Here is a 25,572-nt window from a genome sequence, read left to right as displayed (position 1 = left end):
AGGAAGATTCTTTGGCAAGTGCCGCTCCTCCAGAGAGAGTCCCAGCTGAAGGGCTAGAAGAGCCCAAGGGTGATTTGTCAAAGTAACACACTCGAATCGTTTTCAAACATTACAGGCTTGGCAATCTGCATCTTTCTAAGCCCCCTTTCCCAGCGTTTTTTAGGCCCGTGTGGATTTCCAGCGAAGTTCAATATGTATGTTGCTGAATCACGAAGGCTTCCTTCAGCAGAGTTGTTTAGTGAGAGCCATTTTGTGGCCAAGAATCTTCTGGAACCCTTTTACAAGCCCCTGAAATGACGTTCCTTCTCACCAAGAAGTTCATTTTGTCCAGGGTAAATTGAACTCAAATCCCAAATAATTCCGACTCGATGGAAAGCGCAGAATCCCTGAGTTTTGACGAGGGTTGGAAAGTTTGCAAACAACTTCTCACGTCCCCGAGAAAGCCCAGTGACAGCCCTGAGAAGGGTGGTGTGTTCCATTCTGCATACTTTAAAACTGAAGGTCGGACTTCTTGCTGCCTGGATTAGATGCTGGCCTAGCCGTGTGGCTCCCAAGTCCGGGTGGCCCAGGGACTGGTGTCCTCACCGCAGCTCTCTGGGCATTGGTACCCTTCCTCAGTAACCTGGCAGGTGCAGCCCCAACAACTAAAACCATGGGCACCCTAGGATGATGGGCTACCGGCCCATCCCCATGAGGGACCTTTTCCCAAGAGGATTTTCTTTCCTGGGTAGGCCCTCACCCCACCCGATTTAAGCTGCAGATGAATCAATGAGCTAGCTTTGTTTACTCCATCCCAGGGTTAGTTTTGTCGTTTTTTTTTAATTTGCTATAAAACTAGTACAGAATCTCAGAATATTTGCTTAAAATAGTAATAATAAAAAGAAGTAGAAATGAGATGGTGGTAAGAAGATTTTTTAATGCACTACTTCTTCTATACAGGAAAAATGACATCATTATTCCACCTGAGTTTGCAACTTTGTTGGTGTACTCACGGTGGTGGACCGAGTTTAAATAACCAGTTGTATCGTTTAAGATGAGGTCCAGGCACACAGAAGAGAAAGCCCAAATAGCAGGCTTACATGAGAGAGGACCCTGTGCTCACATGAAAGAAACCCAAGGAAGGAAATCCTCGGCAGAGAGCCTGGTCCCAGGCTCCTCAGAGACCTAGGTTCTTCCTACGCACCTGCTCCAACTTCCTTATGATACAACTTCCATTCTCAGAATTGCTTTGTGGTCACAAGATGGCTGCTGAAATGCCTGCTCTCACATCTGCGCTCCGAGCAGCGGAAGGAAGAAAAACACCTCTCGGCTGACTCAGCCCCACATGAAGAGCTTCTTTGAAAGCCCAGACCAAAGATGTGACTTATAGCTCATTAACCATGCCTGTGTGCAAGACAGGCTGGGAAATATGTTTGAAACAAGTCAAAGCACACGGCTGCCCTCAACCATACAGGGTTCCACTGGTGAGAAAGTAGGGAAGTTATCTCTACCTAACCTGCTGTGCTCTCTCCTGGTCTCGTCACAGCTATCTGTCACCAGAGTTACTGGCGACAGGTGGACCAGGGGACTTGGTCAGATGTCAGTTGGTTCTTCTTCATCAGATCTGGGTGCCTCTGGCATCATTGCTCGTGAAAACTTTCAGGAAAACGATTTGTCTGTGTGTTTCCTGAGGACAGACCGAGGCAGTAGCTAGCACAGGGAGAGCTCGCTGGACCTTCATTCCTACTGAACATGAAAGGCAAGTAGCTCCCCTCTCACATCAGGTTGGGCGGCATCGAAGAGTTCATTTGCAACATGGAATCAAGTTCATTGATACCAGCAGGGACGTCAGTCTTCTCTCTCACCTCAGGAGCACCTGTCTGCCCATTTTACAGCCAAGAAAACTGAGGTCAGTGCTCCCACCTGGAAGAGCTACACTGCTTCCCTGCTCCACAGAACCACCTTCACCCCAGGAGCCTGGCTCTCCAAGAAAGGGCTTCACACACCCAGGTCCCAGAGGCTGGCCTTGACTCCCACGTGTTAGGTGGGGTCAAGTGTCCTTTGGGAGACAGCTCTGCAGCTGACCCCCAGATCTGGGCTGCTAGGGGCCCTCAAAGGCCTCTGGGCACCCCCAGTGAAGCTTAGGTGCCAGACTTGAAGAAAAACAAAATGGGGACTCAGTTGTAAACATCATCATTATTTAATAATGTTTGCGACAGACCTCAACATCCCCCGCCATGTTTATTTATTTTTCTTTTTTAATTGAATTTTATTTATTTATTTTTAGAGAGAAGGGAAGGGAGGGAGAAAGAGAAGGAGAGAAATACTGATGCACACAAGACAGATTCATCAACTGGTTGCCTCTCGTGCGCCCCCTCCTGGTGGGGACCTGGCTCACAACCCAGGCAGGTGCCCTGACTGGGAATCAAACCTGTAACCTTTAGGTTTGCAGGCCGGCGCTCAATCCACTGAGCCGCACCAGCCAGGGCTCCCACTCCATGTTTAAAAATGGAATTAGGTTGAGCTTTCGGTAGGGGAGTGGGCATATCTAACTTGAATTTTATCTCAGTCTTTTATTCATGCTTATTTTTACTGAATGTTCATCCAAGGAACCAGCCCTCCACAGGAAATGTCTTGGATTCGGAGAGTCTGACATGCGTGGAGGCCAAGCAGCAGGCCCCAGCAGAGCGACTGCTGCCCAGGGACGCTTCCGCGAGCCCAAGAGAGTCCAGAGGAACTTGCTAACTTCCCAGAAGAAAAGCCTGCTGGGAGAAATCAGTCTGCATCTGCGGGAAGAGTCGGAAAATAAGGAATTGGCCTGTCCTGAGCTCTTTACAGTTTATAAAGCGCGCTGTACCATGTTTGTGCTCCAGCTCCCCCCAATCCTGTAAAGGGGGAGGGAGATTATTTTACAGAAAAAGAAACGAAAGCTCAGCGTGATGAAGTTTCCAACCAAAGAGGCATCGCTGGAATCAGGTCAAGGATGTGGCTTCTGGCACCTGAGGATGTTCAGGCAGACCCCTGCCTGCCATTCAGCCACCTGGTGGCCCACTGTGGGAGAAAAGGGTGCTTCCTTCTCCCCTAACCCCAGCGGTCAGCACCTCTGAGCCCAGGAGCTATGAGAGGCAGAGCCTGTACTATCATTTTGTACCTGTGCCTCCGCTGTGGTCCGTGCTCCCCCAGGTGACATGGGGCTGTACGACACAGGTGCAGAGGAAGGTGAGAGACACCCCTCTTCCACACCCAGTATCAGCCGCTCCCACACAGTCTGACCGGGGTTTCCTCTGCTGCCGGTGATGTCTGGGGCAGGTACCCACATGCCTCTGCTTACTCACCTGGAAAATGGGGAGAAGAGCCTCTTGCCTCCCTCCCACTGAGTGGCAAGGCAGGGGAGCCACAGTAGCCTGCCTGTCTGGACAAGTCTGGAGGCAGGCCCATCCTCCTGGCCTGTTCTCTGGCAGCCTCCAGCTGTGGCCGAATGTCTGGCTGCAGCCCCCAGCTCCCAGGATGACATTTGTGGGGGCTGCTCAGGCGGAGCTGCGGGAGATGTAGCCTGTGTATCACTGCTTCAGGTCCTCCAGGCCGGACGCTATAGGTCGTGGTGGTGGTGCCAGGAGGCAGCCTGTGTTCCTGACCTCAAGGTGGGCAAGTGGCAGGCCGCTGTCCACCTCGGAGCAAACAGGCTCCGTGCTCACCCTCAGGGAGCAGAGATCCAAGCCCTGGCCACACCTCCTCCCGTCTATCCAGAAGTTATTTCATTAACCCAGTGTCCTTTACACATTCTCAGGGATTTTTTAAGCTCTGGCTCCAGTGAATTAAGTTCACCCATCCAGACTCCCAAAGAAACTCCCGCAGTGGGGATTCAGTTGGGGTCTGGTCATGGTGGGCGCACCCCTGGCACGCAGGCTCAGCATCCACCCAGGAGTTTCTGGGACACCTGAGCGGGGACCACAGGGCCAGCCGGGCAGGACAGTAAGCCCAGGGAGTGGGGGGAACAGCTTAGGAGAGAGAAAACATTGGTCAAGGACTCATCACTGTTGGAGAGCCCAGGATCCAGGACAGACTCACTGACGTCCGTCAGCCCTGATCCATTCAGAGGACCCATTGTCCCCGTCCCATGCCTCACCTGTGCGTTCTAACCCATAACAGCATAGGGCCCTTTCACCCCCAGAGGGCAGGGGGCCCTGATGAGGGGGATTGCAAACGCTTTTAGACACCGTGAGGGAGGAGAGGGGGACAGAGATGGACACCAGAACCCCCCAAACAAGCAGGAGGAGCCCCAGACAGTAAGGAGTACCCCGCCATTTGAGATTACTCACAGAAGGAAAGGGGCTGAGGGGCTGAGCCCATCTGGGGAGTAAACCCCCGCCTTTTCCCCAGTCCGTGCCCCGCATCGTTGTTCTAGGGGTGACATGGATGAGAAGCTGCTTCCAGGTCTCAGATGGGACCTGCGGCAAGTCTGTGAGTTGGTGGAACCTTTCTGTCAGGGCAAAACAAGAACGGCGAGGCGTGTCTCTGCCTCCGGGGAATTACGGGCTCCACTCTCAAAAACTGCAAAGATGCCATGTGCTTTCTCTTTTTCCATGTTTTACAATTGCGGGATATGAGTAATTAGTGCATTTTCCAAATCAAAATCATTACATCCCAGGGCCCTGGGCTGAAGGGCCGCGTGATAGTGTGAAGGCCAGAGGCCCAGCTGCCGGGACCCCAGAGCGCTGCGCGGAAAGCGCAGGAGTTTTTCCTTCGTCTTTTTCCCCCTTTGCGCGTGAAGCTCCAGGGCTGAGGGGAAATTCCGGTCCCAGCTCAGGCCGAACAGGGCGTGGCGGGCGTCTCTAGTACTAGCGGGACCCCCGGCAGGGCAGCCAGACCCTAGGCCAAAGCACTACTACGCGACCACCCCACAGGGCGCACGGGCCCGGAACGCAGCGCAGACCCCCGAGTAGGCAGCAGGCGGGCGCGCGTTGCCGGCGCGCGGCGCACCGACCCAGGTCGGGCGGGTACACAGAGCTGCAGCTGCGGACAGGAGGCTGCAGGTGCCGAGCACGGAATCGCCTGACCTCGGGGAGACAGCCAGAGGCTGCGGTCCGCGTGCCCCCCGCGCCTCCACGCCTTGCTGCGACCCACTGCCCGCACCCTGAGACTTTCGGACCCGGCAGCACTTCGGGGAGTTCCTTCAAGGGCAGCCTCCAGGGCGGGGAGAGAGCTGCGCGGTGGCCCGGCTCCGGCTGGGGCGGCGGGCGGGCGGGGTGGGGTGAGGCGGGCCAGCCCCCTCCCCTCCCGCAGGCCCTCCCTTCGCCCCGTCCTGCAGCCAATTAGACGGCCCCCTCCGGTGGGAGGCGTGGGGCTCTGCATAAAGCCGCGAGGAGCTGTCACCCTTCGTTGGAGCAGGCTGCGCACCACTCAGGATCGAGCGGGTGGACTGGGGCGCCGCTGGCCGGAGAGCGCCGAGGAGCCATGGCTACCACTAACGGAGCCGTGGAGAACGGGCAGCCGGACAAGAAGCCTCCCGGCCTGCCGTGCCCCATCAGAAACCTGGAGGTCAAGTTCACTAAGGTGAGGCGGCGCCCATCCCACCCGACGGCAGCCTGGCTCCCTGCAGGGCTGCGCAGCTCGGGAAGAGCAGACGAGGGGTCAGCAGGCCGGGAGCCCCCGGGTGCTCCGCTCCGAGGGTGTCGGGCGCTGTGGGCGGCGCGCTCTCCGTTGACTTCGCCCGGCGCTCGGGACCTCCGCCGCTCCACCGAGGCTGGGCCCTCCTGAAACCGAATTCCGCGCAGCGCTTCCCAAGAGGGAAGCCTGCGTCCCGCGCGCGTGTGTCCACTGCACACCCATGGGGGCCTCCGTGATCCCCACCCCCGGACGAGCTTTCGGGCGGCGAAGCTCAGCGCTTTCAGCCTCAAAGCCTGGCAAGAAAAACTGCGAAGCCCTCCGTGCGCCCGGGCGCGACCCCGACGTGCCCTCAGGGCAGGGTCCGCTTTGCAGAGGAGCGGTGGTGCGGGGCCCCGAGCGCGGTGTGCTCCCCGCAGACCCTGCGGCAGGGTTTCCAGGACTGAACGGGTCGGCCTTCCGGAGGGTCAGAGGGTGCCAGGGAGCGTAAAGAGAAGGTCTGGGAGCTGTGGCACATCGGAAAGATGCCAGGGGTACGGAAGGGAGAAACGTGGGGCAGTTTCCTTGCTTAGCTTGCACCTGGCTGACCAGTAGAGCGAGGGAAAGTGGGGAGGTGATTTCTGGCCAGACTGCTGTGGAGCTCCGAGGCCCTGGTGTTGACGGAAGAAGCAGCCAGATGGACGCCTATCAGGGCGTGGGACGCTGCGGGTGGTAGTACCCATCGCTCCCCCGAGTCGGGAAGCTCTCTCTGCCTTTTTGCGCTGCGGGCCCCGGAGACTGGAGTGAGGGCAAAGTGGTGAGAGCACCTGCCTGGGGGCAGAAAGGGAGAGGGCGAGGCCCGAGCACTGCGGACCCGCGGACCCGCAGGCCAGCCGGGCGCAAAGCGCGTCCCTGAGGCTGTTTGGAGGAGGCCTTGGGCAGGGGCCCGGTGAGGGGTTGGGGGGGTTGGGGGGGCCCTTCAGGGGCGCAGACCCAGAGCTCAGTTGGCTTCCGCGTTCCCCAACTACCTCTCCTTTTATTTTCGCATTTTATCCAGTAGCCCCCAACTCCAGCTGACACAGCACTTAGAAAATTCCCCCATCAATTTTACTTTCAAAAGTAGCAATTATGCCTCTCAAATAGTTTTAATCAGGCGGAGAACGTTGCAGGCCACCGAGTGTGGCCTTCAGATTCTGGTCTCTTGGCACTTAACGTCCGCGGGGCCTCTGATCACATGACAACGAAATTAACTGTTTTCAGAGGGCTCCGTAATCAACAGAGGCCCTTCCCCATAAAAGCTGGAGATTATTTTCAATGCAGTTTCCTTGGCAGTTTCAGCTTCAGAGCGAAAATTCCACCACAAGTTTTTGCTGGTGCTGGAGCGCCTGCGGGTCGTGGTTGATGGTGTTCTCTTTTATTTTCGTTTTATAGGGTTTAAAAAAAAAAACAACGATGTAGAAACCAGAAATTACGTTGATGATTGTCCTTTTATGCTTTACTTTTGGGGGGGGGTCCTACCAGGGTGATGCAGCCCGAAGTGGGAAGTTTCTCTTTTTCTGCATGTCTTCACAGCCTGTGGAAAGGAGGGTCTTAACTATTCTCGGAGGACCAGCGTTGTCCCTCTTGTTGGGCCCCTCCCCGTCCATCCCAGTGGATGGGCACTGGGTGTGTGATTAAAGCTGAGGAACGGCCACGGGATGGAGGAAGAGGGAGAACCAGGTCCCTTATGGGATCCCAGGCCACAAGGTGGCACGGCCTGACGAGAGGCCACAGTCCCCCCATTCCCTCTGTCTCTGCTCTCTCCTGGCTGGGGCCCACCTCCGCAAAGACCTCCGCCCCCAGCATTTGTGGGGCCCAGGCAGCCTGTGTGGTGTGGCTGAGGGTGGGCAGCCAGGCGAGCCGCACTTGGGGAGCTTCTGGCTGGACAGGCAGCCAACAGGGGCTGGAGAAGCAGAACTCCCGAGTGGAGGCCCACAGCAGGCAGTCGGGAGGGGTGGAGCCTGGGAGCCCATAACGGTCTGTTATTTTTCAAACACGATCCATGGCGCTTCCCGCTAAGGGAGGACATGCCAGAGCCCGTGTCTGAGGAGGGTCCACGGCCTGGGCTCAGTCCAGTTTCCAGAAGGACGACCGACCTTCATTGGTTCTCACATTTCTAGCATGGGGCTTGCTCCGCAGTTCTGGTGCGGGCAGGGTCCCTCTAGAGCACTCCTCCGCCCCCACAGATCTCAGTGGATAGCAACCCCGTGAGCTTTCGGGGGCCCCTTCCCTTCCTTATAAAATTTCTTCAAGTAGCGAAGTTCCTCCGGAAGGTGTTCTCGTTCATGAAGACGGGTTTCTAGGATTGCTTTGACGAAAAGATAACATTCCCTCCAAACTCCTTTTCTGAAAACGCACGCCTCTTGGGTTGAGCTGGGGTCCAATGAGAGTCTGTGGAAGTGGCACCCGCAGAACCCACTGGGGTGACAGCCGTTTTCACTTCTGCCGAGGAGACCCGGCTCCTCGCCACAACGGCGGTTTTGCCGGCTCGGGTCCCAATAACGTCACTGCGTTCCTTCAGTGACATGGGAATTGCGTCTACAGCTCCTTGTAGCTGCCTTGCACACTTCTACCGGGGTTGTTTCGTGCCCGTGCCCGAGTCTACTGGACGGATTCTCTTCTGGGCTCATTTTTCTGATTTGGGGGTCAAAGCAATACCGCCCACGTAACCGGGAGGCCACACTGGCCGAGGCCCGTCTTTATTTGTGTTTCTGTTTTCTTTTCGTGGAGAGAAAATCAACAGTGGAAACCACTTACAACGTTACTTACTAGCATAGGAGGAAGAGAAAAAAAATGTTGCTCAATTAGAATCATTGTTTTGGGGGAAAATATGGTTGGATTGAGCAGTCTGCTTTTTTTTTTTAAGTTGCTACTTGGAAAGGCGTACGAATCAACGTCATAGACAACCAAGTAATCTGGGGGGGAGGCACATGCTTGGAGATGAAGTAGAACAGACATCTGACCGTTGCAATCTGTTTCACTCCCCTTTATTTATATTCCCTTCTACCACCTTCTCATTTTCCGCCCCTCCCACCCCCGCCTTGGAATTGATACTAGGAAGGACCTAGAATCAGCAGTTTTCACTATTGACAGTCGCTATTATCTAACCCACGAAATTTCATCTTCCGACAAATGGGCCTCTCTTCCTGGCTGCGCGTCCCTCCCCGTGCTAACTTAACTCTTCTCCACTTATTAATTTCTCACTGTTACAGAGCGATGGCGCCCTGGATGGCAAACGTCGACGCTTGGATTTGGTTTCAGCTGGAAGAATAAACCTGTAATTGTAGCCTGGCCTTGTCCGCGGGCTTCCCTGGGGGCCCAGCCTCTCGTTGAAGGCGCTGAGCTTCCAGAAGCCAGCTGGGCACGTCCCACGGGCAAGAGAGACGCTCTCAGCTCTGGATTCCAACACAGCGGCATGGCAGGGGAGGGCTCTGCCCACCTGCCCAGCCAGAGCTGGCCTTCATCCGACCAATCTTGGAGTTCCCTGCTTTTCAGGGACCGTTATCCAAACCGTTTCCCTAGTGGCTTCTCAGAGCGGGCTTCCTTCCCTGGGCGCTTTGGGGTTTTTACAGGAAGGCCCAGGACAGAGGACAGAACCAAGGCACTTCTGGGGGGAGGGGTCAGGCGATCCCCCTCTCATCTGTCCTCGCTAGGGAGTCCAGTAATCCAACTGGATAAAACTCACAATACCTGAAATTCGCCCTTGTAACGACCCAAGCCTTCTTTAACCAACCCAAAGAGAAGCGAAGATGCGCATATAGGCATAGAATGGAATCCGATAAGCTAGTTCTGCACGTAGAAATTATTAACAGCATTTTATCTGATGGAGATGCTTCTTGAGGGTCTCAGCCATGTCCGTGACTGGGGCCTTCCTGATGCCCTGCCGAGCTGTGGTGACGACGCTGTCCCAAGCTGCCCCAGCCAGAGGCTGTCTGTCCCTCACTGGGTAGACAGGTCCTCGTCCTCATGCTGGTGTGTGGTGTGATGTGTTATCTGTCACCTCTCTTCCTAGTTCTCTTTCAAAAGCCCTCCGTGTTGCAACTGGGGCCTGAACCCACCACCCAGGCATGTGCCCTGACCAGGAATCGAACTGGTGACCTAGTCTATGTACAAGATGACGCTCCAACCCACTGAGCAACACTGGCCACAGGGCTAACGTGATGTTTCTTGAAGTTAAAACTCGGAGTAAACAAAGTGTAGAAGATAGCACACACATCCCAGGGCGTGGACGTTGCGAATTCTTTTTGGTGTGCTTATTTTTAACAGTCTTATTCTTGGCTTCGTTCTACACAGCTCAGGCTCCACACGAAGGGATTTGTGAGGGTTAAGTCTTTGGTTTTGTGCACAAACGTTTATTTGCTACGTCTGTTAATGTAACCAGAACACTTCCTAACCTTGATATTTATCTTTATGTTCCAACGCGGGCTTTTATTAAAGCCCAACCTGCAAATAGGTGGTTTTGAAGAGGAGGGGGAGGGGTGCTGGTGGGCATTCACGAAAACTACAGGGTTATAGTGAGGTTGTTGAATAAACCAACTCCTGGGCTGACCAGCGGGGTGAGGGGGTAGGGGGTTGCAAAACTCCGAAGAGAATGCTCGCTGCCCACCTGTCCGTCAGGGGCAGGCGATGGCTTAGCACTTCATGCATATAAACCTGTTTAGTCTTCCCCAAAACTTGAGGAGCGTATAGGATTTAACTTACATCCTTATTTAACTACACAACGCAGCTATTCCTCTGTGAACCCATGCTATTAACCAAAAAAAAAAAAAAAAAAGAACATTTTAGAAAAAAATCTGAATATTTTTGGCTTTATTGTGACAAAAAGTAATTCTCTGAGCATGGATGAAAAGTCAAGAGATGTGGATTCCAGGCCTGAGTGTGCTCCCAGTCAGGCCTGTGGCTGTCCCCGCTCTGGGTTCCGCCTGGAAAGCAGTGGGTGGACAGGCGGGCAGGTGGTGGGGAAGGATGAGACGTCCCCTAAGGCCCCCAGCATCCTGGAGTGATAGGATTTTGATCTAAGCCTAATGTATTACATCCTCCTTTCTTGGGTTAGATATTCATCAACAATGAATGGCATGACTCCAAGAGTGGAAAAAAGTTTGCCACGTACAGCCCTTCCACTCTAGAGCAAATATGCGAAGTGGAGGAAGGCAATAAGGTAGGTGTCCCCGACCCAACCCCGAGCAATCCAGTTTTGGAGAAGGACGGGATGAGGATGAGGGAGTGAGTCGGCTTCACTATGAGGCGGGCGCATGTGCAAGGAAGGACCCAGCTCGCTGCTGCTCAGACACGCGGCCCAGAGGGGACCCGTTAGGGATGGTTGGCTACAGAGGTCCTCCTTTGACGGATGTCTCCCTTCGAGGAGCCATCCACTGTCCCCATCACAGGGCTCAAGGAAAGGTTCTTATCAATTATTTGGACGTGGAAGCATTAAAGAACCTTCCCAGAGAGTGTTTTCGGCTGCTGTGTTCCACCAAATGCAGCTTGAAGGAAAAGGACTTCCCAGCCGAGCCACATACGGGTAATGGCGTTGTGTCGTGGCCAGATTTCTTTTCTACCCGAAACATAAATGATCATGGAATATATTAGAATAAGCTTATTATAATTCAAGCCATATATGTGTATAATACCACTACATAATATAACCCACATGACATGTATGATAAGACACATTATATAGGTTATATGTAACACTATAGAAAATATAAAGCTAAGGGACTTCTGAATGTGTCCTTGATATATTTCTTTTTTTTAAAGATTTTATTTATTTATTTTTAGAAAGGGGAAGGGAAAGAGAAAGAGAAACATCAATGTGTGGTTGCCTCTCGTGCGCCCCCTACTGGAGACCTGGCCTGCAACCCGGGCATGTGCCCTGACTGGGAATCAAACTGGTGACCCTTTGGTTCTCAGGCCGACGCTCAATCCACTGAGCCACACCAGCCAGGGCTGAATGTGTCCTTGATACATTTCAAAGCCATTAAGTATCTTATATCTTTTTAAAATAAGTGCCACTGGGGGAAAGGTTGAAGGTGACTTTTTTCTGAGGAGAGAAGGGAAATGTAAACCTCTTCTCAACCCCCAGAGTGCTCACCTGGCATTCCTAACTTGTGTATGGGTGACGTTGCACATGGGCGGGGTGAATGGCCCACCTGTAAAATGTCCTTGAATTGGAGGCCCCCCGCCATAGCTTTGTGATTGGCATGCAATGCCCAGCGGTTCCACTGGTACAGACCCTCTGACATGCAGTGCCACGTGTGAAGCACTGTTTATAAAGATGCTAAGGCCAAGGAGCACGTATGTAGATGCGAGGGGTGGGGAAGGGTGCAAGGCATGATGCTGAGCAAGGGCCCCAGTATCAGGGAGGAGAAGGAGGCCCCTGCCCTGGGCTCGAAGTCCTAATATCTGTCTCCCTTGCCCAAGCTTGCACTCGCCTCCAAGCACACTTTGGAGGCACAGAATGTTGGTGGGGTGCCGCTCTCGACTGAATCAGATGCCCACTACCGATGCACCTCCCTAGGAGGCTCAGAGGGGCCTGGGGGATGGGCCATGGCCCACTGGCAAGCAGAGCCCCAAACCCCATTTCCCTGAAAATAAGAACGAGAGACATTGCTCTAAACACCTTTCATTTCTTTCCTTCTAAGTAGAAGGTTCTACCATCATTCTCCTACCAGTGCTCAGAAAGTCCAGTTTCTTGTCTATAAAATGGTGAAAAACTCCCCGATTCTTCCCATCTGGGGACTTTTCTGATAGGACCAGTCCTGAGACCCTGAGACCATCCTCCCTGTTGGAACAGAGGCCTCGGCTGGAACAAAATGCCAAAACATTCATCTCCCACCTCGCCGGTGACCAGTGGGAGAGCATGTGCCCAAACGGAGCCAGCAAGTGGAAAATCTTTTCCTGCTTGGGTTACCAAGAAAAATACCTCATTAAGATCGGTGGTTTTATAAACTATTTTAAAACACTTTACAATCCAAAGGAAAGTTAATACTTGCCCATGGTAAAAAAAAAATCTTAAAAAACACTGAAGTTGGAAGGAGGGAAAAATAAGAAAGCCCCCAGCCATTGCTGCCCACCCCTCCTTCTGTCCCTAGGGAGGCAGGTCTCTGCTGTTCCCTGTAGCTGTCTCATTCTGCAGTCTAATCGCACGGTGACACGCTCTCTCGTTTTGGCCGCTCAGCCCGACGTGGACAAGGCCGTGGAGGCCGCGCACGCCGCCTTCCAGAGGGGCTCACCGTGGCGCCAGCTGGATGCCCTGAGCCGGGGCCGGCTGCTGCACCAGCTGGCCGACCTTGTGGAGAGGGACCGCGTTATCCTGGCCGTGAGTACATGCGCGTGAGGGACAGGCGTGGGATGAGCCAGCCTCGGCGAGGGTCCCGTCCCCTGTGGGGCATGGCAGAAAAGACCCAGGGCGCTGCTGATTTGGGGTGACTGTGGGTTTGTTCAGTCTTTGGGGTATAGAGCTCTGGAGTAGGCAGGTTGTCCATGCCCCTGGACTTGACCTTTTTCTTTTTGAAGTTGGACTCGTGCCCCCTGCAGCTCAGCTGCCTGGAGGAAGTTCCATTTCATGGTGTCCAGACTTCAGATATTCACAGACGACCGATGGACTGGTCCCACTTTGTGCTTTATGAACGTCACTTTTTTTTTCCCATGTACTCCCTTTTAAACTTCAATTTAACCTCACCCGGAGTGTCAATATCCATGGACTCCCAGCTTTAATGTGCTGGTGGTGTTTTTTTCAATATTTATTCAAATAAAGGCCACCACGTAACATAAAAATTGTTCTTTTGTGACCTAAAAATCCTCTCTGCATCACTCTTGAACTGGGCCGTGGCAAGCCTGTGTGGCATGAAGGTGGAGGCAGGGAAAGCTGGTTATAACAAACCTCAAGAATGTGAAAGACCTGGGTTCAAATCCCCGCTCTGCCACTTATGAGCTGTGTGACTTTGGACGAGTTGCTTGACCCCTCTGAGCACATATGTCTTCATGGAAAGGGTCGCTAATAATGATATCTAAATGTGGTAAGAATGACCCAATTAAAGTCCTAAGCAGACTCCCTGGCATGCAGCAAGCACTAAAATGGATGATAGCTATTTACCAGTAATAGCCATGTCCATGGTAATGGTATTTGAAGATGCAGGTTCTAACCCCAGCTACACGCCCTCCCGGCCATGAATTTCTAGGACCCTTATTTTTTCTGCTGGGAAAATGGGGAAATTAATTCAGCCCACTCCCTGAGGTTGGGCTGCTCCCATGCCCTGGAGCTATGAAAACACTTATAAGTTGTAAACGCCTTATTTAACGGGGTTCCCAGACCCTCCTTTGGCCCTTGTGGTGCGTAGTCAGAGGAAGTCTCAGGGCCACCTTGTGCCCTGGGGTCCTTCGCCACTTCATACAGCTCAGACTCCTCTTTAAAACTAGCTCCAGACCCTGAGGCATGTTGGGAAGGCAGGAAATCTCCTTTTTGGCTTCTGATGTGGAAAAACGGTTCTCTCCTTTCTTGATCTGATGTCAGGAAGGAGCAGCAAAGTACACCCTCCCGTGGAGGACCGTGTCAGCCAGGACACTGAAATTGCTCTCGTCACCGACTGTGTGTCTTGGGGACGGAGGGTACAGGGACTCCCGCTCTTGGGTGCGTTGTCCTGGGGGCGCGCCTCTGCCCAGACTCTGTCGGCGAGCCTGGCACACTTGCCCCCAAACCAAGGGAGGGTGGCTCCCCCCTAGCGCCGGCGTTTCTCTCCGAGGAGCCTCTGGTTTCTTCCTGCGACGAAAGGCAGCCTCAACTCTTGGGTTGCCAAACGGGCTTTTTCAAAAACATTTCTGTTTTCACCCAGCATGAGCTCATCGGTGTGCAATGCGTGTGTGGACTCTGGGCAGGGAAGGAGGATGTGCCCGGGTCTCCCCGCCCCAGCCTGTCCTCCAGGGTCAGTGGCATCTCAGGGAGCCCGGCCTGCAAGGCCACCTTCACCCTGCATCCGTTCCGCGGTCTGGCAGCACCATGTTGGGGCAGCAGACAGAGCCAGTCACCTCTGCCATGGGGACCCCGATCCCACGGGAAAGGAGGTGCAGCTCTTTGCCACAGCATGAAAGGGGCAAGACAATTACTGGCAAATACGTTTGTTTTTTTTAATCCTCACAAGGGATATGTTTATTCATTTTTAGAGAGAAAGAGAGAGAGATCAATAGGTGGCCTCCAGCATGAGCCCCAACCGGGGATCGAACCCACAACCTTTTGGTGCACCGGACGGTGATCCAACTGCCTGAGCCACCTGGCGAGGGCAGCGAATACAGTTTTTAAAACGTGGGCCACAGCGTAGGCAAGCACCCCTCACTCTCCCCCTTGCTATGTTTTTCCTGCATTTTCAGGCTGCCAAGTACTTCCATCAATCTTGTTCTCTGGCAGGCTCCATGGTTTAGACAGAGCTGGGCATTTACTTCTGTATTCAATGTTTGGAAACAGATGTGGGGGGTCCAGCAGCCCCCCCACCCTGCTTTCTATCCCCTCCTGACGCAGTGGCACCCAGAATCTGGCTTTTCCATGCTCATTGTGGGAGCCCACAAATAGGGGTCCTTCCTGTTCACTCTGTCTCTCAGCCTTGGCACACTTAGAATTCAGGAGAAGTTTCCCCCAAGACTTTTCCTTTATTCTGTAGAGTCTGAGCATTATGACGCTAATTTTTCAGAAGACATGCTTGTTGCTTAAAACGTTAGAGGAAGTAAACCTACCCGCAGCTGCGATTTACTCACGGCTCAGCCACGACCACGGTTTAGAAGTCCCAATCAGTGGCTAAGACTCAATTTCTTAGGTTCAGACCTGGCTACTCACCTGAGCATCCTTTTTTATTTTTATTTTTATTTTTATTTTAAAGATTTTATTTATTTATTTTTAGAGAGAGAGGAAAGGAAGGAGAAAGAGAGGGAGAGCAACATCAATGTGTGGTTGCCTCTCACGCGCCCCCTACTGGGGACCTGGCCTGCAACTCAGGCATGTGCCCCGACTGGGAATTGAACCAGCAACTCTTTGGTTCACAGGCCCGTGATCAACCCACTAAGCCACACCAGCCAGGGCTATTTTTATTTTTAAAAGAATTCCCTGTCTAATCCCATTGTGACCAGTAAATTCATGTTGTCACTGCGGTCGGCAGCCTTGCCCAGGTGAACAAGGAGAAGTACCCAAGGCTGGTTGCACTCACCACGTACCAGGCTGGTGGTGGGCCCTTCACCTGCAGCCCTTGTGACCCCATTTCAGAGGAGAGGAGCCTGAGGCCCAGAGAGTTACGGTAACCTGTCCGAGGCTACCCAGTCAGAGACATCCTACCATTCCCCATGATTCGAGGCCGTGGTCCCTTGCCTGCCTCTCCCTTTCTCACCCCAGAAATGGGCCGAGGAAAAAACTCCTGGTACCACCAGCAGATCCGCAGCTGCTGTCTGCAGTAGCCGAGCCCTGGAGAACTCCTGGCGTGGTTTGCGATACAGGGTTCCCCCTGGGAAAATATGAGTCCCAACTGGGAAAGCCAGTTAATAGGAGCCAAAGGTACAGTGTTCTGGCTGTCCCCTTGGCCTGCCTTGGTCCCTGAGCAGCACCTGAAGGGCATGGGACACCCCCCAACTCAAATCCTGTCATCTTTAGCAGCTCACAGTCCTGTGTCCTCGGTGTCCCCAGGTGACGATTGCCAAGGGCACCTGTCTGGTTGGAAAAGGGACGATGACTATAAGCACCATGGTTGTTACTGTGACATCTGAACAGTGAATGGGACGCTTGCCTGGGGCAGACACAGTCGTTAGTGCTTTGCGGATACTAAGTCCACCAGCCCTCCCCGGGCCCCGTGGGGTAGGTACCATCACTACAGTTATTCTCAGTGTACGGATGAGGAAGCTGAGGCAGGGAGAGATTCCGGGACTCGCCCACTCTAGGAAAGCGGTTGCCTAGGTTACAGGAGGCTGAAGTCAGATGGAGTGTCCCAGCACCTCACAAGGCTGTCCTGCAGGCCTTCCCAGTGCAGAGCAGGACATCACGTGCCCCACGTTCAGTGCCAGCCGTGCTGCAGCTGACCCACTGGACGACCTTGGACAAGTCCCGGGCTCTGTCAGCCTAGTGTCTGCACCCTGCCGTGGGGACGGAGCGGTCAAGCTCAGAGATGAGGCAAACGCAGGCGCATACAGAGGGGCGTCTCTTCCTCTGAACATCATCGTCTCCCTGCCCCGACTCTAAAACAAGAATCCAGCCCTGGGCTATGTGTCCGGGCGGCCACTTCCTGCAGAGACCGGCGACAGGGCAGTTTCAGTGCTGGGCTCAACTGGGGCCGCTTGTCTGAGGGACAAAGGGGCCCTCTGACACCCAGGCTGGAAATAGCAAAGAATCCTCACCATTGAGTTGCTGCACGCTCGCCCTGGGGAATCACCTCCCTCACCACCCACCACGGAGGACCAGTCGGCCCCGCCCCGTGCATCCGGCCCTGCAGCCCAGTCGGGAGCATCGTGTCTTTGTGCCAGCAGTGCCACCCTCCTGGGCTCATCAGTCACTCCGCATTGCGCTGGTCAGCTGGGCCAGGAAGGAAGAACCTGTGTCTTCCATATCCCCTCTGTTAGAGGAGGCTAACCTCTCGCCAGCTGCCCTGTCTCCAGCTAACCAACCCTCCAACAGCTTCCCGGGAACTCACAGAGGCCCCAGGGGGCCCAGTCACTACCGTGTCCTCCTTCCCGGCCAGGCTTCAATCAGCCTTGCGTCCACTGTCCTGTATGCGGATGCATGATGCCTGTGCTGTGTCCCGAACATCTGGGGCAGGTCTTGTTTTTAAATGCGGCATCTGGCTTTCTAAGAGACCCATGCGACTGAGACGGGTGGAAATCGAGGTTCTGGGACCGTGTGCGCTTCCCCTGCCCCGCCCCATTCTTAACAACCTGACAGGTGAAAAGAAAACTGTGTCTGAGCCTCATGTCTTGTCCCTGCAGACCCTGGAGACCATGGATACGGGGAAGCCGTTCCTTCATGCCTTTTTCATCGACCTGGAGGGTTGTATCAAAACCCTCAGATACTTCGCAGGGTGGGCAGACAAAGTACAGGGCAGGACCATCCCCACAGGTGAGCCAGTGTGGGGCTCTCAGCCTCAGAGCAGGTCTTTTGGGGGAGGACCTTGTCTTTGCCTTCCTCCATCCAAGTGGCCTCTGCAGAGCACCTCTGGTCATTTCCCCAGTCCCTTCCCAGTCCCCAAAAAGCAATGGCACAGAGCCGATCCTTCTCCTAAGGAATTCTACTTCGGAAATTGAGTTTAAACCGCTTCTTTGTGTAATAGACGTAGAACTGACACCTTTGTGGGCTTCTGGGTTCATCTCTTATCACTACTTAAAATTCTTCCCTCTGGATTAATGCGTCTGCCTCCCCTCCCTGCACCCCTCTCGCAGATGACAGTGTGGTGTGTTTCACCAGACACGAGCCCGTTGGTGTGTGTGGGGCCATCACTCCCGTGAGTACCCAGGTTCCCTCACCCCGCTCCTCCTCACCCCACTCCCGTGGGGCCTGTAGAAACAATGTCTGGTGTGTTTTGATCTGCTGTCACTTGCTCTGTGGCATGGAACTTGGTGCTTGAAGGTCATCAAAATGGATTACCTGCCCCACCCCCACCCCCCACCTTCCTGCTCTCAGGGGACACTCAGCGTGTAACAGAAGGCAGCATGGATTCCAAATGGAGGGACCCGGAACGGCCAGCACCCCTAGGGCAGAGGCCTCCTAACTGGGCCTTGGAGGATAAGGAAGAACGTGCAGCAGGCAAAGGGCTTTGCAAGGGAAGGAATGGCTGGAGCAAAGGGCGACTTCCATGGCAGGGCAGCTGGTAACACCAGAGCTTAGACGGGGTGGGGAGGAAGTGAGGAAGAGGGTGAGCACCTGTGGCAGGTGGAGGGGCCCAGCCTCCAGTGGCCTTGGCTGCTGAGCGTCCGGGACGTTATTCACTGGGCGGTGAGCAGCCTGGCAGGGGCCGGGAAGTCCCCTCTGCAGATGGCAGCAATAATGCCGCCATCTCACGCAGGTTTGTGAGCACCGAATGAGCTCACGTTTTGTGGGGTGCTGAGAACTATGCCTGGCACGCAGCAAGCGCCCAGGCACGAGCTTTGGTCCAGCTTGCCGTCACCGTGGTTTCGGTGTCCTTGCCTCTGTAGTTGAAAGATGGGGAGAAAAGCATTTCCCAAAATGAATTTCGCCAAGCCCCAGTTCACGGGGTGGGGTGGTATGGATTCTGTGGCCTCTGAGTCGAGGAGAGGCGGGTCTCATATCTGCAGCCTCAAACGTGCTAAAGGCAAACCTGAAAGAGTGTCCATGCAGTGGAATCCTCTTTGCAAATAACTCTCAGCATCCCCCAGAATGTACTTAGGAGGCACCAGGCAGAGATGCAATTCTGATCCTTGCAAACACCTATGTTACCCCTTATTCCCCCAATCTGGACCATGCAAAGCAAGGGCCCTCCACCAAGGCCTCATTGGGCATCCGGAACAGGGCAGCGGGCTGGACCCGGGCCCCCCAATGGCCTGTGTGCCCCGTTGCAGTGGAACTTCCCCTTGCTCATGCTGGTGTGGAAGCTGGCGCCCGCTTTGTGCTGTGGGAACACGATCGTCATCAAGCCCGCTGAGCAGACGCCCCTCACCGCCCTTTATCTCGGCTCGCTGATCAAAGAGGTAAGAGGTCCCAAATGGAAATATTATGTGTTCTTGATAACAGCCCCACCCCCGGGAAGCAGGCCACCCATCCTGAGAGAAAGCTGCCCCACCCCGCCAAGCGGTGCTGTGCGTGACAGCCCAGCCCGCACACGGCTGAGTGGGAAGGGGATGACGCCTATTCCACCTGGCAACCGCACTCTCTTTCTGCTGCCCGTGGTCACTGATGTAGAAGGAACTCCGTTCCGCCCACTCATCCGCGTGAGGAGACTCACGCTCACACCCACGTTAGGGCCGAATGTTTTCCACAGAGAATTTGCAGGAGAGTCACTAGGGAGGGGACTGAGTATTCGGAGGTTTGGGGGGTCTTGCGTTCGTGGTGGATGAAAGGATCTGTGTTCCCTGGGGAGGGGTGATCTAGGCAGCCCCACAGAAGTGGCTGTCACCCTGCCAGGCTCGCCAGGGCTCTGCTCACGGGCGGCCGACCTCCTCTCCCCAGTGACTGCCCCTCGGGGAAACAGGGGGCCCAAAGGGACACCTCCCTCCAGACCCACGGGGCGACGTGGTTCAGTCACTCTGTCCCTGGCTCCTACATCGCAAAGATTTAAAAGGAGAAACAGGACAGAAAGAGGGATGGAAGGGAAGATTTGTTTGTATCACTTTTGTGCAGAACTAATAGGATCAAGACTCACGAAATTTAGTGCTTCCACGGAAAGTTGGTGGCACAGCCAGGAAGTGACCAGTTTCCCACTTTCTTTGACCAGTGATGTAGGACACGAATAAGTCCTATTAATAGGATGTAGAGAGTCCGAAATCCCAACTGTTAAAAAACAGTGTCTAGGTCAAGGAAAGTCTCGAGCAGCGTGTCCTGAAATCTTGCCTTTCTAACAGAATGAGATGCAGGTGAGACCCAGGGCACATGGGGCAGAGCCCCCCCCGACCTGGTTCGCCTGTGCTGTTCTTGGCTAATCCAGAGAGGCCTCGTGTGTGCAAAGCACGAGGCATGAGTGGGAAAGAAATGGCAGCCCCTCCCTGTGGGAAGTGCCAGACCGGGTGTGACCCAAGTCCAACAAGCGGGAACTTGGAAGGGGTGACATTGTGTCGCCCTTCGGAATGGGACAGGGGCAGATTTAAGAAATGAAAATGGAAACTCGAAAGGGATATTTTGCAGCTGACTCTGATCCTTGGGGGCTGCGACCACGATGTCCCTATGCCCTGACGCAGAGAGACAGACAGACAGACAGACACATGCACACGCAGTAAATAGCTCTCTGCTACAGAGGGCTACCACTCAGAAGGAGGGGTAGATGCCTCACCCTGGCCCAGCCTGCACCCTGGCCCCCTGGCCAACGGGGCTGGGTCTCAAGGTGATTGGGTGATCCAGGCCCAGACTTCCCAGGGGGGACACCACCCTGCTTGGGGACATCACGTAGCCACTGCTCTCTTGGCCCAAGCGGGGGTCCACGCTGGGCACTGGTCCCTTCTCTTACTTGGTGCCGCCTCCATGTCCCCCAGGTCGGGTTCCCGCCGGGCGTGGTGAACATCGTGCCAGGTTTCGGGCCCACAGTGGGAGCCGCGATTTCTTCTCACCCTCGGATCAACAAGATAGCCTTCACCGGCTCCACAGAGGTAACGCCCCCCCTACCCCCACCCACCGGCGTTGTCCACTGTGACCGTTGCCACCTCATTGGACAGCTGGGGGCCTTTCCTTTGCAAGGCCAGGACTCCATCTTCCTTTGAAATCTGGCCGCGTTTTCATACGTAACAATCAGTTTTTGAAAGTCACTGGTCCCGTTTCCAAACTAAATAAATATTTCATAGGACCCGGAAGCCTTAAGAGAAACAATCAGTAAGAGCAAATAAAAATGCAAAACAGCCGTATGATAAGCAACATTGTAATTGAGGGTGAAGGGCAAATACCAAGCTGGAGGAAGACAGTCATAATGCATGCAGCTCCCCGAAGGCACGTATCCATAATATGTAAAGTGCTCCGAAAAATCAATGAAAAAACAAACAAACCACAAAGTGAGTGGAGGCAAAGTGGGCAACTCAGAGCAGAGAAATGCCGAATGCCCAATAAGCTTGACCTAGTTCACTGGTCGTCAGGGAAAGGCAAAATCATATGCCAATTGGACTCTTCCTTTTTTGTCTGTCAGATTGGAAAAAAATTGGAGGCTGGGCTAAACGAGGTGAGGGGACGGTAGGCACGCACTGTGCCTAAGTGGAGGGCCCAGTGGCAGGACCCCCCACAAATCTGGCGTGCGTAAAACTTTTGATTTAGAAATTCCATTTTACAGCAACAACTTCAAGCAGTAACCTCATGAGTAGTTGTATTTTCCACTGTTATATTCTGTGCAAGGTCTTTTTGAATGAATTTTATTTTATTATTTTTTTAAGATTTTATTTATTTATTTTTAGAGAGAGGGGAGGGGAGGGAGAAAGAGAGGGAGAGAAACATCAGTTTGTGGTTGCCTCTTGCTCGCCCCCTACTGGGGACCTGACCCACAACCCAGGAATGTGCCCTGACCGGGAATTGAACTGGCAACCCTTTGGTTCACAGGACAGAGCTCAACCCACTGAGCTACACCAGCCAGGGCATATTCTGTGCAATGTTGATAGCCTTTACAGCAAGGAAAGCTGCCCCGATCGCTTGATGAAACAGAAAAGTGCAAACTGTAGAGAAGTATACAACACAGTCCCGTTAGGTAAAGTGCGTGGAGAGAAGCAGAAATTGTTTGAAAAGGATTTCCCGGAAACTCCCACCACCATTGCCCTTGGGGCGGGTCCTAGGGTGAAAGGAAATGAGAACTTCCTCCCTTTAGTTAACATGCGTCTGTCTGTGGGATTACTTTTAATGAAATGGTACTTTCTCTGTACTTAAAAAAGAAATGAATGGCCCTGGTGTTGCTCAGTTGGTTGGAACGTTGTTTTGGAGACCAAGGGGTTGTGGGTTCGATTACCGGTCAGGGCCCGTGCCTAGGTTGCGGGTTCAGTTCCCGATCAGGGTGCATGTGAGAGGCAACTGATCAATAGGTCTCTCTTGCGTTGATGTTTTCGTTCCCTGTCTCCCTCCCTCCCTTGCCCTCTCTCTAAAATCAATAAGCATGCCCTTGGGTAAGGATAAAAAAAGAGGAAAATAAATGAATGAATACTTCCCACGCAAAAAGTGTCCTATCTCCTTCTCGCTGCATGCAGCCAGGAGCCCTAGCCCCCCTGCCGTGGCCAGCTGGACTAGACGGCAGGCATTGTTAGGGAAGCATAGAGGGAATAGAATTGGGCCCCTGCGCGGCATTAAAACAGCTGACAGCAGGCTGAACAGGGCAGCTACAGCCTCATTCCTGGCTCAGCCAGGGAGATGAAGGGACAGAGAGGCGCCAGCAGTGGCCCCTGCCCTCCCGCTGCCCCCTCAAGTCTTCCCAGGGTCCTCACCCAACAGCAAACCAGCCCTGCCCTGTCCCTACTGCCTGGTCTCTCTCAGCGACCGCAGGGCTGCTCACGGGTCCGGCCAGGGGGTGCCCTCCTTCAGCAGCCAATGTCAGGGACAAGGGCCTGTGTGGCTTCCCCCTCTCAGCCCCACCAAGGAGTTGCCAGCCTGGGGCAGGCAGCTTTGGCTCCCGTGGTCTACCTGGGGATAGTTGTGGCCACCGTGAGCATCTTTCAGGTCTGGCCATCACCCAGGAGCTGTCTGATTTATATTTTTCATCCTCACCCAAAGACAGGTTCACTGATTAGAAAGAGAGAGAGGAAGGGAGACAGAGAGAGAGAGACATCAATGTGAAAGAGAAATATCGATTGGTTGCCTCCCATACACACCCGGACTGGGGATTGAACCCACAACCTTTTGGTGCACAGGACGATGCTGCAACCAACTGAGCCTCCCCAGCCAGGGTGAGCTGGCGCATTTTTAAAGTGCCCTCACACCTAGTTTGCGGGAACAGCCTCGGCCTTGGAGGAGCCTAGCCCTGCCTCTTGCTACCCACCTGGCATAGGCCCCTGTGTGCCCATTGGCCTCTGAGAGTCTTCCCATGGCACCTGGCTTCACCTGTCACCAAGATGAGTCACCAAGGGGTCCTGGGCCAAACCTACACCCTAGCAGCGCCTGAGATGACAGCAGGGACCGTTCGGGGACATGCGGGAGGTTGAGCGCCGTGGGTCGGTGAGGGGTCCTCGGTACTTCACGGCCCACAGATGCTCCCCACACCCTGGCGAGGCCCCAGCCTTAGCACATGTTTCCAGAGAACTGATTCCTCACCCTGTAGGTCCACCTCCCTAATTCCCTCACTCTCAGCGGCTCCCTCAGGCTCTACCAGAGAGACCAACAGAAAAATCTCCCTTCCTGGCGAGAGATAGAGGGGCTGCCCTTTGTCCCCTGGGGTCCTTTCCCATTCTAGCCGGGAGGGGTGGTCCCCAGGACAGTAGAGGGGCTAGGTCCTCCAGTGGCCAGCTGTGTAGCTGTGGCCGCATCGCTGGGCCTCCCTAAGCCTCCCACTGCACCCCTGTGCATGGAGCCACTTGGACCAAGGGTTCTGGAGATAGGAACATCTCAGGGGAGGGAGAGGACCATTTGGGCCATGTCTAGCCACGTCCGAGGTTTAATCTGGTCTGTCCGTCATGCCAAAGGTTGGAAAGCTGGTTAAAGAAGCCGCATCTCGGAGCAACCTGAAGAGGGTGACCCTAGAGCTCGGGGGAAAGAACCCCTGTATCGTGTGCGCCGACGCCGACCGTGAGTCTCCCCCTGCTGAGTTCTGCAGGACCCAGAAGCCCCGCCACGCTTCCTTAACCCAGTTCAGAACCAACTGAAGCACGCATGTGATGCAGATGCTTCCCGCCTTGGGGCATCAGGCCATACACAGACAGAAGCGGTGAAACACCACCAGCTTGATTGCAGAGAGACAGCTCCCCTGTAGGGGGACCTGTCTTAGGTGGTCACCAGGGGGCAGCCTGATTCTGCCCTTCAAGGTTAACTTTACCTTCCCATCCCCATGGACAAAGTCCGTTTCTTCTCAGAGTCCCCTGAGCGGGAAGGGGCGGGTAAGTGGGGGACAAACGATGGAGGGACAGAGCAGGTGGGTCCCACTCATTAGCCCTTCCACCCTCCAAGCCAGTGTCTCTCTAGTGCTTTTAGGCTCTCCCAAGACTTCATCTGGCCTCCACCACCTCTTCCCCTGAAGCAGCTCAGTGTCCTACTTACCTGTTGCAAACAATAGCCTCCTCCACCTGCCCCTTCGTGCCAGAAATTCCTTTCGGGGGAAAACAAAGCCTTCCATTCCGCACTCAGATAAGGTTGGAATTGCAAACAGCCCTGAGAAAACCGTCCTGAGCAGGGTTTCTCTCTAGTGCGTTGGTGGCCGATGGCATTTGCTCACCTTGGAGCTGGTGTTCCGTGGGAGAGAGGACTGTGAAAGTGGACTGCTCATTGTTATCATATTATTATCGCTGTTATGATGTTCCCTGAGCTGGTGCTCCCTTGAGGAAGCATCCGGAGTGTTGCTAATGGTTTCTGGAGCCACGTAGGTGCTGCCCCCCTGGGACCCACATTCGGAGTTCCAAACGCTGAGCCTACAAAGAGCCAGGGCTCCTGTTTTGCTGAGTGCTGCCTTATCTGGGTCCCCCATCTGCACCTCAGCTCACCCCCTTTTCCTCCCAGTGGAAAAGCTACAGCTCAAACCCCAGACTCCTTCTGCTGGAAGGAGGGGGGTCAGACATTGCTATCCTCCCATCGATGGGGGCAGCGCTGGTCCACAAAGTTAAACCCTGACGTCCCTGGTGCGCCAGATATGATGTCAACGACAGCAGGCCACCAGCCCCCGCCACTGAAGCCACCACCCCAGCTCCCGTCAGGAAATGAATTAGTTAGTTTGGAAGAAGGGCATTTTTAAGTCGGCATAAACAATAGGGGGTGCAGGGAGGGGCGGGAACCTTAGGGTGCTGTCCTGCTACCACATAGAAGCCAGTTAGCGACAGCCTGGCTCTCAAAGCCAAGGGCAGCATTGCTTGGAGTTACCCCAAGAGCGATGCTGGATGTGGGTGGGTCACCTGGCCATGCACCTGCCCAAGAGGGTCCTTGCTTTTTCTCTGTGCAAAGGAAAGCACCAGTATGTGCGGTGGTGGTGGGGGGGTTACATTCAACAACCCCCCTGAAGGTAAAAGACATCCCACTTAGCATTCGTATCCATTAAGCAGGTCCCCCAAGGTCTTACTCACTAAGCACCCTCCAGCTCGGTCTCAGTCCCTGGTTTTAATTCAATGCCATTCAGCCTCCGGTTCTCTGCAGTTCAGATTCAGGCCTCATCAGGCAGAATCAGTGCTTGCTCTCCCTTTTTTTAA

At 54.2% G+C, this 25,572-nt stretch overlaps 1 protein-coding gene across 1 annotated transcript in view; it reads left to right on the top strand.

Annotated features, from left to right (window-relative positions):
- The first annotated feature begins 5,362 nt into the window (after window positions 1-5,362).
- Window positions 5,363-25,572, top strand: part of ALDH1A3 (aldehyde dehydrogenase 1 family member A3) — a 32,353-nt gene continuing 12,143 nt past the window's right edge. Inside the window, exons 1-8 of the mRNA XM_024561748.3 lie at window positions 5,363-5,532; window positions 10,655-10,759; window positions 12,779-12,919; window positions 17,551-17,680; window positions 18,001-18,062; window positions 19,138-19,266; window positions 20,761-20,874; window positions 23,866-23,968. Coding sequence (XP_024417516.1) covers window positions 5,434-5,532; window positions 10,655-10,759; window positions 12,779-12,919; window positions 17,551-17,680; window positions 18,001-18,062; window positions 19,138-19,266; window positions 20,761-20,874; window positions 23,866-23,968 — 883 coding nt within the window. The 5' untranslated portion in view covers window positions 5,363-5,433. The remainder of the gene's footprint in view (window positions 5,533-10,654; window positions 10,760-12,778; window positions 12,920-17,550; window positions 17,681-18,000; window positions 18,063-19,137; window positions 19,267-20,760; window positions 20,875-23,865; window positions 23,969-25,572) is intronic.

The sequence above is a fragment of the Desmodus rotundus genome, chromosome 10, assembly GCF_022682495.2.
Source record: "Desmodus rotundus isolate HL8 chromosome 10, HLdesRot8A.1, whole genome shotgun sequence".
Taxonomy (NCBI): domain Eukaryota; kingdom Metazoa; phylum Chordata; class Mammalia; order Chiroptera; family Phyllostomidae; genus Desmodus; species Desmodus rotundus.
The sequence above is the reverse complement of the archived record's forward strand: the minus strand, read 5'-3'. Positions and strand labels throughout refer to the sequence as shown.